Source organism: Lepidochelys kempii, chromosome 2 (genome assembly GCF_965140285.1).
Source record: "Lepidochelys kempii isolate rLepKem1 chromosome 2, rLepKem1.hap1, whole genome shotgun sequence".
NCBI classification, from domain to species: Eukaryota; Metazoa; Chordata; order Testudines; family Cheloniidae; genus Lepidochelys; species Lepidochelys kempii.
Genome location: NC_136381.1, coordinates 169,866,195 through 169,878,580, shown reverse-complemented (window position 1 = coordinate 169,878,580; position 12,386 = coordinate 169,866,195). Strand labels below are relative to the sequence as shown.

Genomic DNA, 12,386 nt, shown 5'->3' with positions numbered 1-12,386 from the left:
GTTCTCAAATCCAGGGGTTCTCAAACTTGATTAAGTTGGAGGGAGGTTACCAGTGGAGTTCCTCAAGGATCAGTTTTGGGACCAATCTTATTTAATCTTTTTATTACTGACCTGGGCACAAAAAGTGGGAGTGTGCTAATAAAGTTTGCAGATGATACAAAGCTGGGAGGTATTGCTAATTTAGAGAAGGACAGGGATACCCTACAGGAGGATCTGGATGACCTTGTAAACTGGAGTAATAGGAATAGGATGAAATTTAATAGTGAGAAGTGTAAGGTCATGCATTTAGGGATTAATAACAAGAATTTTAGTTATAAGCTAGGGACGCATCAACTAGAAGTAACGGAGGAGGAAAAGGACCTTGGAGTATTGGTTGATCATAGGTTGACTATGAGCTGCCAATGTGATATGGCTGTGAAAAAAGCTAATGTCGTCTTGGGATGCATCAGGAGAGGTATTTCCAGTAGGGATAAGGAGGTTTTAGTACCGTTATATAAGGCACTGGTGAGACCTCACCTGGAATACTGTGTGCAGTTCTGGTCTCCCATGTTTAAGAAGGATGAATTCAAACTGGAACAGGTACAGAGAAGGGCTACTAGGATGATCCGAGGAATGGAAAACTTGTCTTATGAAAGGAGACTCAGGGAGCTTGGCTTGTTTAGCCTAACTAAAAGAAGGTTGAGGGGAGATATGATTGCTCTCTATAAATATATCAGAGGGATAAATACCAGAGAGGGAGAGGAATTATTTAAACTCAGTACCAATGTGGACACAAGAACAAATGGATATAAACTGGCCACTAGGAAATTTAGATTAGAAATTAGACAAAGGTTTCTAACCATCAGAGGAGTGAAGTTTTGGAATAGCCTTCCGAGGGAAGTAGTGGGGGCAAAAGATCTATCTTGCTTTAAGATTAAACTCGATAAGTTTATGGAGGAGATGGTATGATGGGATAACATGGTTTTGGTAATTAAATATTCATGGTAAATAGGCCCAATGGCCTGTGATGGGTTTTTAGATGGGGTAAGATCCAAGTTACCCGGGAAAGAATTTTCTGTAGTATCTGGCTGATGAATCTTGCCCATATGCTCAGGGTTTAGCTGATCGCCATATTTGGGGTCGGGAAGGAATTTTCCTCCAGGGCAGATTGGAAGGCCCTGGAGGTTTTTCGCCTTCCTCTGTAGCATGGGGCATGGGTCACTTGCTGGAGGATTCTCTGCTCCTTGAGGTCTTCAAACTACAATTTGAGGACTTCAATAGCACAGATATAGGTGTGAGGTCTTTTTTAGGAGTGGTGGGTGAAGTTCTGTGGCCTGCATTGTGCAGGAGGTCAGACTAGATGATCATAATGGTCCCTTCTGACCTAAATATCTATGCATCTATGATTGAACCGCGACACCCTTCTGACAACAAAAATTACTACATGACCCCAGGATGGGGGACCAAAACCTAAGCCTGCCTGAACCCCACTGCCCCAGGAGAGGGGGTCAAAGCCGAAGCCCAAGGGCTTCAGCCCCAGGCTAGGGGCCTGTAACCCGAGCCCTGCCATCCTGGGCTGAAGCCCTTGGGCTTTGGCCCCGGGCCCCAGCAAGTCTAACTCCAGCTTTGGTGCCCCCTTTAAAACCCTCCTATGGGGTCCCAACCCACAGTTTGAGAACCATTGCTCTAATCCAAGTTCTCTTTAGCTCACACAGAAGCAGCCTGTGATCTTCTTAATAATCCAACCATTCACTTTAGGGCATTTCCAAAATTCATTGAACTGCCTTGACAAAGAAAGGTTTTGAATTTTTTTTGAGTCTGCTTTCAAAGACAAAATTACGCAGGTCAAGCTATTGTCCATGGAGTAGTCTGGTTAACTCTGACAAAGACCTTTCATGATCAGTTCCCAAAGCCTTATGCCTACACTTCACATCTGTCCTTAATGATGAACAACAGTCATCTGCATTGAATTAAAAATTCCCTCCCTTCTCTTCCCCATAGACTGAGCATTATCAACACTTTTTCTTACTGCCTCAGAAATATGGAATTACAGCTTCTACTTACTGGATTCTTAAATTATATGACAAGTATCAAATAAATACAAAGCTATATTTCCCAGAAGGTCAGCTGGTAGCTTAAGTTACTAAGTACAGTATAGTTCAAATATTGATTACCTTATATAGAGCAATTCCTAAACCCTAATGAAAATGCAATATATAGACAGCCAGGAAATCTAACAACTGCCCTGATGCTCCATAGTGCTAATTGGAGTCTTCCTGAAATTCAGGATTTCTGTGTTGATTATAAAGAAAAGGGTTACTCCAAACTGTACTTTCAATAAAGCAACTGTTTTCACCTCTAATGGAGTACCGTTCTGTTCTCTCTTTCACTTTTATCTTTGGTTTATTTTAGGGGGAGGGTAGAGGTTCCAAAGAAATCCCCGTCACATTCATTTCCCCGTCCGCAGCATAGATCTGATGAGAGAAAAGTAGTACACAAAAATCTTTACTGGATCAATGCACTAGTCATCGCCAGACATAGTGATTATAATTTGATCTGTGTGTTCCCATATACTCTCATTCTTATAGCGCCATTTGTAGTACAGAAAGCCAGAGAGTGGGAAACCATGGGTGGGATTTTAACAAGAACGGCGTGGGCCTCACCTTTCCCACTGAAGTAAATGGCAGAACTCCCACTGATTTCAGTAGATGCAGCACTGGGCCAGCTGAATGGTTTGAAAGTCATATTCCGCTGCGTGAGGCAGGTGAACGATCGTCTCAGTTAGGCTACAATTCTCTGCGGCACAGGTCCTATGTCATAGTGACAGCCTTGATTAGGGGTTATTATGACAGAGGACACAAAACCTTGGCTCAAAATGCCGCTAGTCAGAGGGAGCAGCACGAAGCCTGTCATCTGGGGAAGGTTATTCAATCACTTCAAAACGGACCATTTTCACACTGTGCTGTGAGATTTCAAATTTATAATTTTATTATCATCTGAATAGAGGTGATATTTAAAAAGCAGAGAAAATGACTATACAAAGAATTTATAGAACATTCATTTACATACTGGAGACTTTTTGTTTGTTTTGTTTTTTACAGTTTCAAGAAAAAGGCAAAAAATGTTCACTAATAGGTAAGGCAGAGAAGGAAACATTAAAATTTTAAGGATACTTTTGGATACATGGGAACCATTTAATTAAAAACCTTTAAAAACATGGCTTTCAGCATTTTTGTAGTTTAACACTGTAAGATTATAGTAGCACATTTAACAAGCAGGTTAATAGGAGCGTGGTTAAATACACGAGGCAACTTTGCTGGCATTACTTATGAGACTGCATATACACATCTATCAAAATCCTTAGAAGGAAAGTGCTATACTATTTAGTCATGTATTTACCATGAACCAAAGTTGTATGAATGTGTTTATGTATATACTACACAGTTATATTTACTGTACTATTTTGCTTTGTGTTTTTAAATATATTCCATATGAAAACAAAGCATGTAATATACCATAAAAAGGAACACACATAAGAAAGCGTCTCTTAGTAACTATGGCAATTTCCTCCTTCCCATTACTCAGTGCAACCTAAGTCCCCAAGTAAGCACCTTGAAGAGCCCAGACCGGAATTCCTAGTGCTCCTAAAAGCCCACCAAATTCAATAGGTTTTTAGAATTCACAAGGAATGCGGAATAAGGCCCACAGTAGCAAAGCCTGTCTATTGGAAATCAAACTTTCCATCCTTAGCGGAATGGGGCCAAAGGCTGCACAGTGGCTGACACCAGCTTTTATGGGGACACGCAAACCTAACTTATCTCACACAGAATCCGAGAGCCATAATTCACATGATGGGTTAGACTGAGTGTAGGTGTGACTCCACTGATGTCCCGAGTGAAGAATCTCCAGCTGGAATGCAGGAGAAATTTCAGTTGAGAATATTCAATAAGTTCCAACTGGCCAGCTAGGTTTCAGAACCGAGTAATGGATCTGTCAGCCTTCTGGTTCCTGAGGATGTGGGTCCTCCAAATGAAACCAAAAGAGACCAACATTAACCAACAGAGACCAATTTGTTTATTCTAATGGAACCCACCAGAATTCCTACTTGGCCCACTGGTCCCAATGTTTTTGAAAGGGATCAACGTTACCAAATAAAGAATCACACTGCATTCTTTTTAGATGGTACAAAACCATTGTTTGATTAATTAACCTGTTTGATGGAAGAATGAAAATATTTGGTACAAATCAGAGGCACTTGCCATTGTTGCTTCAATGGTAGCTTTACTTTGAACTGCCTAACCTTTCTATATACATACAATGCCCACTGTTACTAATGTAAGCCACTTCCTGGTCCAAATACATTAATTTGTAATCTTGCCCCAAGCCCCCATACAAAAGTACACAATTATTTATACTGAATTCATGGTTATACAAATAATTTGGTAACAAACTTTGTCCTTGGCCCCTGCATAAGGTGCCTGTGGTTCTTCTAATTCTAAAAAAGGAGTCTGTTAATAAAAGTTAGAACAACTTGTGTTAGGACCTTGATAATCACTACAAAAGGTTTTTTGCCCCCCCCCCCCCGCTCTCCTGCTGGCAATAGCTCACCTTAAGTGATCACTCTGGTTACAGTGTGTATGGTAACACCCATTGTTTCATGTTCTCTGTGTATATAAATCTCCCCACTGTATTTTCCACTGCATGCATCTGATGAAGTGAGCTGTAGCTCACGAAAGCTTATGCTCCAATAAATTGGTTAGTCTCTAAGGTGCCACTAGTACTCCTTTTCTTTTTGCAAATACAGACTAACACGGCTGCTACTCTGAAACTTGTGTGTGTGTGTGTGTTTGTGTGCGAATGGTTTTTGGATCAGGATAGGTAGGAAGTTCTTATTTAAGCCAACTCTATAATTTTTCCTATCCCTCCTAACTATTGTCTGGTAAAAAGAGACTGAAGCAATTTAAGTCTCAGAGTGGGGATAGTTACCACTCAGCCCACTGTCTCTTGTGACTGTGTGCACAGAACCCTGCACCATTGTATACATCAGGTCACTGATGTGTAGATTTGGCCCTCAAACCGAAGGAACAGAAGTGTTTGGCATGTCAAACAATTAGGAATTTCAGTTGTCTGTAACTTCCAATTCCTGTTTCTGGCCCTGATCCTGTTCCCTTTGGGTGAATGGGAATTTTGCAATAGACTTCAAATGGGCCCTCCGCTCTCACAGAAAATTACTACAAGTCACCTACCCTACTTTATAGTATATATATTTTTGTTATAAAACTAACTATAGCATTTATAACATTTAGTTTTATAAAATACAGATGCCACTACGTTGGCTTACTCGGACATATGAAGGACACGTGTGACAGATTGTTTTGGACATGGATAAGAGTAACAAAAAATATTCTTTTCCCTTTTGGATTTCTTGACTCAAGAAATTATTTTAAAAATTCACCTATAAAATTTAACACTAATCCATACAAATTGAAAAACAAAAAAACGAAACCCCACCTTTCATTAAAAAAAAAATCTATCAAAAAGAACCTATGTATGTAAGAAACTATGAGGAGGGAGGACCGATTTCATAGTCAAAGCATTATTTCAGAGACACATGAGCTAGGAAGTGGTTTAATACCGTAAAACAAGAGTCTACATGTGAAACTCTACCCTATAGTAAGGCACATGCGACATACTATACTTATGCAAAATAAAACTAAGAAGGCAAAGATCATGAATGGCTTTACTATAAGAACACTCATATAATATATCAAGATTTGACGTCTACTATAAATAATCTGGCAGAGGCAAAAATATAAATTATATAAAATCATTTTCTTCTTTGCTTTTCCCTCATTTTTATCCTGTGATTATTAAAATACAGCATCTTTCCTGCTTAACTCTTCATATAAAAATAATAACAAAAATACCATTAACAGAATACATCAAGCTTTCTCCACACGACTCTTTTTGGTTATCCCTCTCCCATTTAAAATTATACAAGCTAAATAAACTCAGCCTTCTTTATACTAAACATGGAGTAATGTCCCTGGAAAATCCATGTCTCTGCACCATTTTTAAAAGAAATCAACCTGCACTAACCTTTCCCTAACATACATCTTCCCCCTTCTCAGTCAACTCCCACCATTATCATATAAAGATGAAGGGAAGAGCAAATGGTCCCTCACAAACCACCACTCTCTTAAGAGCATCGGTTTGCCAGGCCTATAGCTACCACTGATGCAACTGTGGCAAGTGTCTCAGAGAATGCTTGTGGTTCTAATAAATTTTCCTACAGGAAAAAAAAAAAAAAAAGGCATGATCTAATGAGTTGGCAAATTCTTCCTTTTCTGATACAAGATGGAAAATGGTGCGTGAAAATATAATTAAAAACCTGCACTATAAAGCCTTTCTTCTCTGTTTAATTCAGACATGGATTATGCGGGTTTTGGTGCATCCAACTGCATTCACTCACAATTTTGCCCTTTGATGTAAAATACAATGCTTTGATAGGTCAGAGGCATCTTCAAAGAAAGGATCACACTCTTTGTAACATTATGCAGATGGAACATCCTCTGCTTTCCTTCTTGGGAATGGTTAGGTTTGGATAATGTAGCTGCAAACTCCCAAGAACGCTTTTTCTCCCACGCTGCCTTCCCCCAGTCAGTGAAGAGCTCTGAACCAAAGGCTAGGAAGGCTTCAGATTTTCTTCTGGGAACCAATCATGACCTTTGATACAAAGTTCACAATGGCACTGGCAGGTTGCTCTGGATCGTGCTCTGCAAACAGGTGGCACACGTTATCCGTGGCGCTGCCTTGCTTCCTTGCAACAAATCCGAACACTCTGCAGGAGGCAAAAGCAAAAACATGTTACAGAACAGAAGGCATCTTATTTCAAAAAAGCAAAAGGGTTACTTTCTTCCACCAAACATTACTTTTTGAAAAAGAAAGTACTTTGCTGCAGAGTTCCAGTAATTGCACCTACTTTTGTCACACCAGTTTAGAGAGTTAGCAACATCTGACTTTGATTGCTGTTACTGGAGACCATGTGGTTCAGCAGTAGGTAGAGCACAGGACTGGGCGGGGGAGAGGTCAGGGGAGAGAGAAATCAAATGACCATGTTTCTATTCCTGGCTCTGTCACTGACTCACTCTAAAACTCTGGACAACTCACTTAGACTTACTATTTAAAAAGAGTATGCTAGTTTTGTGTAACGTGTTCTGGCGTGACACAACTAGGTCCTGAATTGCAGAGGTGCTGAGCACCTAGAACTCAACTGAAGTCAATGAGCACAGTAGAATGGACTTAGGCACCCCTTCCACCCCTCAATAGCTGCTCCCCCTACCCCTTCCTTCCACTTTTCTAACTAATAAGAAAGCTCTTAATTTAGAAGACACCATACAAACGAAGGTGTCTAATGCTGAAGTCCATCCAATACCCGAGGCGAGTGACTTTTTTAAAATGATCCTAGAAATTATAGTCCTCTCAGACAGAATAAGATGAATGAAAGTTTCCCTATAACGTCCATCCAAAATGCTTCAACTCACAACTAGAAAGGATCCATCTCTAGGCAATTTCTATCCCCAGATACTTTAGTTCTTGGCCTTACTGATCTGCCAACAAAAAGGTACCATTGTGGCAGTGTTTTTTACTATGTGGGTCCTTATTCCCTCGGAACTGGACTGGACCATTTAACTCATTCCACATTAACCAACAAAGAGTTAACAACTTCAGTCAATCCAGCCTGGGCCAGATTCAGACTGGCACCGTATAGATGCAAGGTTCTATTTGTATCCCATTACCAAGCCTCCGAACTATCTAATCCCTCCCAAGCAGCATTTTTAATATCTATTGCACTATTTATGGAAGGGAGAAGTGAAAGAGAATATAGAGAGAAAGACACTGGGTCCCTTTTCCATATGCTGTGGGAGTTCCAAAAATATCCCATTTCTGCAAATGCTAAATCAAAAAAGAAAAGTTGGTACCAACAAGACTGTCTACTATCAGGTAAAACTGCAGGTAATGGCACTTCAATATTTTCAGCACAACAGATGAAGTGAGTGAGAGTGTGTGTGTATGTGTGGAGCAGGGAAAGCAGTTAAATGGGGGCAAAATTGTTATGACATAATAACATTAGCATGGCCTCAAATTTCCTGTAGCAATTATTTTAAACTTAAAATTCCCTAAACTACTCAAAGGAGGAAGCAAGAAACTTTTGGAGCTACTCTCCCTCAACACAATACCCTATCCAATACTGGGTATATTATTTCCACTTTAATGTGTTTTATGCTTTAGGTCTCCAGCAGTGCAACTCTTTAAATATATTTGGTTAAGGATTAAAGTAGGGTCTGGGAACTTAAGAAAAAACTTACAGCACATCATCAAGTCTGAAGTACTTTCCTAGGTTAAAATGCTGTTCTTAGTTGCGATACAATATGACCACGTAAATACACAGACTAGGACCACTATCAACTTACTTTGCTGAAGGTCCCTCTTTCATCCATCTTGTTGCATGAAGGAAGGGAGTAGCAAGAGGTGGGAAATACAAAGGAAAAAAACATTAGTTTGTTGTAGGTCAACATCATCAACAACATCTATTAGAAACAGCATTCATTGTCCTTACTTTCTGTCCTGTGGATCCAAAGCACAGAAGATAACAGTGTTGACTGGATAATGTCTTCGGAAAAAGAGTCTGATAGAAGAGAATAAAAGGAGTTTTAAACAACTTTATGACTCTAAAAGGATTCAAGAAATAGACTAAACTCCCTGGTCCAGATTGCCAAAAGCTCAGCTCTCATTTAGATACCAAAATAAGTAGCCAGATTTTCAAAAGTGTTCAGCACCCAGGACTCTGTCACAATAGGAGTTGCTGGGTGTTGAGGGCTTTGGAAAATATGTCAGCATATGTTACACAAGAGTCAAACTTAAGCGTTAATCCTTCCAGGTACTGAGTGCTGTTGAATGCTGTCAACATGCATGGTATAGCAGTTGAAGGTAGCAGCTTGGAAGATTGAACCCTCAGTGCAGAAATAAGGCTCATGGTTATGGTTCTATTTAGGAAGCATACCACTGTGCAACCACTCCCTTATTTAAATGTCTCAGTAATAAAAGGATCAGTAACATAAGGATGGAACTTAATAACCACATATTTTTAAGTTTAGTAGCTTATTCTTTCCTTTATGGCTTCTACATATTAGCAGAAATCAATCCTCTGCCAGGCGACAGGTTAAGAGACAAGGAAGTATCCCACCACAACCAAAAGAATAAACCCATGCTTGTTTTCCCAGTAGCTTAGAATAATAATATAAAGATAATGGCCCATGAGGGACAGGCCAGAAAACTCCCTTTCAGTGTTCAACTTGGTGCCAGAATTCTCAAACCTGTGTGTTTGAGGTTGGATACCTAAACAGAGGTGACTTGAACAGGAAATGCGAGAACACAGCACCTCTGAAAATCAGGCTATGTTAGGTATCTAAAGTTACCAACTCACATTTGAAAATTGTGGCTTATGGTTTGGCCTTCCAAATTCAGACTTAGTACAAATGACTGCAGCTCCTTTGAAATCAGTGGGTCTGAGTTTGGCCTGTAATTTTGAACAATCTTCCCCCGCTGTGTAGCTACCCTAGTAGTATTCAGCAAGTGAACATAATTTTTAATACAACAGTTTCCATGCACTAAGCACACCAAAGCAATATCTTGAATACAGATGGGGGTGCAGTGTCCACTTAAGCCAACACTGCTCTGCAATAGTGTACATAGGACATTACAGTCTGATTCAGTGAGCAGGATAGGTGGGGAGTGCTGGCCAGGGCACTGGAATTACCCTGTGCTCTGTTAGAAAATGTTATATGAGATCACTAAATTCCACCTACAGAACATCAGGATGTGGAAGGTGCCATTTGGATGAAGTGTTAATAGCTCAGTACCACATCAAGCCCAATCTGATGTGGGGCCTGATTCTCTACTTATTTAGATCAAAGAAACTGTGTTATTACTATATGAGCCATATGGAGACTGTAGAAAGGGATTAGAAAGAGCAACTCTACAGCAGTTTTATCAGTGTACAGCATTTAGGGTGACCAGAAGTCCTAATTTTATATGGATAGTCCCGATATTTGAGGCTTTATCTTATATAGGCACCTACTACTCCCCACCCCTGTCCTGATTTTTCACACTTGCTGTCTGATCACCCTAACAGCAGTGTCTGGCCAGAGCCAAAAACCCCACTTCACTTACTTTCTTTGATTATCTGTCAGTGTGATCCCCTGAGCAGACACCTTGAAATGGACAACAGTAGAGATGGGAGGCGGATCTTGCATCAGTGTTATGCTCAGGGCTTTCTGCACTGCCTGATAGCCTGTGAGGGACTCCATTTCCACAGAGTTCAGATACCAAACATTGCATGCTGTAAAGAACAGAGGATAGGATTCAAGAGCTAGGTTTGGTTTTGCTTAGTTGAGTCCTGTTTGATTCTTTTTGTTTCACAATTTTCCACCTTTGCCAACAGTCAGGCCGGTGGTGAAGAACTATTACTAACTAATAAGATGTTCTTGTTCCAGTGTCCCACTGTCATCTTCCCCTTCTGTTTTGTCTTGTCCCGTGGTTGTGCCTTAACACAAGATTGTCATTTTTTGGGGGGAGAGGCTGCCAATCTTTTTGCTTACATTTAGAGACAGTTTGCTTAATTTAGAATATCTAGTCCAATGGGGCCCTGATCCCTCACTGGAGCCTTTAGGTACTTCTGAAATCCAAATCATGAATACAAATTGATAAAACACAAAGCACAGGATTAAGAGATGGCATTCCTGGGAATGATCACTGCAACCATTCGGCTGTGGGAGGAAGAACAGAGTACCTTGGCCTTCAAATTCAGTGTCTGCAGATAACACAGAAACTCCAGGATCCACATGTTTGTAGGATCAGTTCACAGGCGTTCAGACTTTCAAACAGTGTTTAAATTGCACGCAAATGAAACTATTCACTTGTCTGGCAAAACAACAAGAATGTCTTCTCTCCACAAAAATATGACAATTGCTGTGTAATTCTACTTCTCTTTACTTTCCGAGGGGTTTTTGTGGGTGTTATCGTTTCAGTTCAAAGCAACTTTAAGAAAAATAAAAATAATTATTTCAAATCTTTTGGGTCGAACTTTAAAAAAATGGGCTCTACTTAGGGCGTGACAATTTTTGGGAAACCAACTTGAGTCCTAAAGCGATATCTGTAATTCTATGAAACCATAGGTAAAATTCTAATCTACCATCCCACAGCGTTTCAGTCTATTGCAATTAGTTTCAGTGTTTCTGTATGATCAGTAGTTCATAGAATTTGACATCTTTCAATAATTGCTCTACAGTTCATCGTGCAATATCTCAGTATACATGATACCTGACCTCTTGTATAAAAATGGCAATCGGCATTCAAGCCCTGATTCAGCAAGCTACATAAGAGAACTACAGTACAACTTCAGAATTACGAATGCCTTGGGAATGGAGGTTTTCCATAACTCTGAAATGTTTGTAACTGAAAAAAATGTCATGGTTGTTCTTTCAAAAGTTTACAGTTGAACATTGACATAACACATCTTTGAAACTTTATTATGCAGAAGAAAAATGCTGCTTTTAACCATCTTAATTTAAATGAAACAAGCACAGAGTTCCCTTATCTTGTCAAATCTTTTTTTAAACTTTCCCTATATTTTTTAATAGTTTAAATTTAGCACAGTACTATACTGTGCTTGCTCTCCGCCCCTTCCCCAGCTACCTGATTATGTACTTCTGGTCCCAAATGAGGTGTGTGGTTGACTGATCAATTTGTAACTCTGATGTTGTAAAGGCCAAGATTATAACAGGGGTCAAACAAGAACGAGATACATTCATGGAGGATAGCTCCATTAATGGGTATTAGCCAGGATGGGCAGGACTGGTGTCCCTAGCCTCTGTTTGCCAGAAACTGGGAATGGGTGACAAAGGATGGATCACTTGATGATTTTCTGCTCTTTTCATTTCCTCTGGGGCACCTGGCATTGGCCACTGTCAGAAGACAGAATACTGGGCTAGATGGACCTTTGGTCTGACCCAATATGGCCATCCTTATGGTCGTAACTCTGAGATTCTACTGTATACACATGCTTATAACTAGGCACAAGCTTAAGTACCTTGCTGAATTGGGACCTAAGAGACAAAGGATTAGATAATCCAGAATAATTTCTTACAACCAAGTAAGAACCTTTCTGGAACCGTAAAGCATGTTTAGTCCTACTCTTCAGTGCAATCATCACTGGTTTCACACAAATACTAACAAAATGTGTGTCCTGACACAAACGTGCAGCTGTCCATGTTAGAATTTAAAGTTAGTAAACATGTGTTGAGTAGTATGTATTAACCAGTACTGAAAATTCAAATGTCATACCA

The 12,386-nt window shown here is 39.9% G+C and overlaps 1 protein-coding gene across 13 annotated transcripts in view; it reads right to left on the bottom strand.

Moving 5' to 3' along the window:
- Positions 1–4,554: 4,554 nt before the first annotated feature.
- The window catches only part of TNS3 (tensin 3), a 418,803-nt gene continuing 410,971 nt past the window's right edge, over positions 4,555–12,386 (bottom strand). For all 13 annotated transcript variants that reach the window (XM_078851678.1, XM_078851681.1, XM_073332748.2 and 10 more), the window contains 4 exons: positions 10,213–10,381; positions 8,600–8,668; positions 8,454–8,480; positions 4,555–6,820 (listed from right to left, as the gene is read on the bottom strand). In XM_078851678.1, coding sequence (XP_078707804.1) covers positions 6,676–6,820; positions 8,454–8,480; positions 8,600–8,668; positions 10,213–10,381 — 410 coding nt within the window. In that variant the 3' untranslated portion in view covers positions 4,555–6,675. The remainder of the gene's footprint in view (positions 6,821–8,453; positions 8,481–8,599; positions 8,669–10,212; positions 10,382–12,386) is intronic.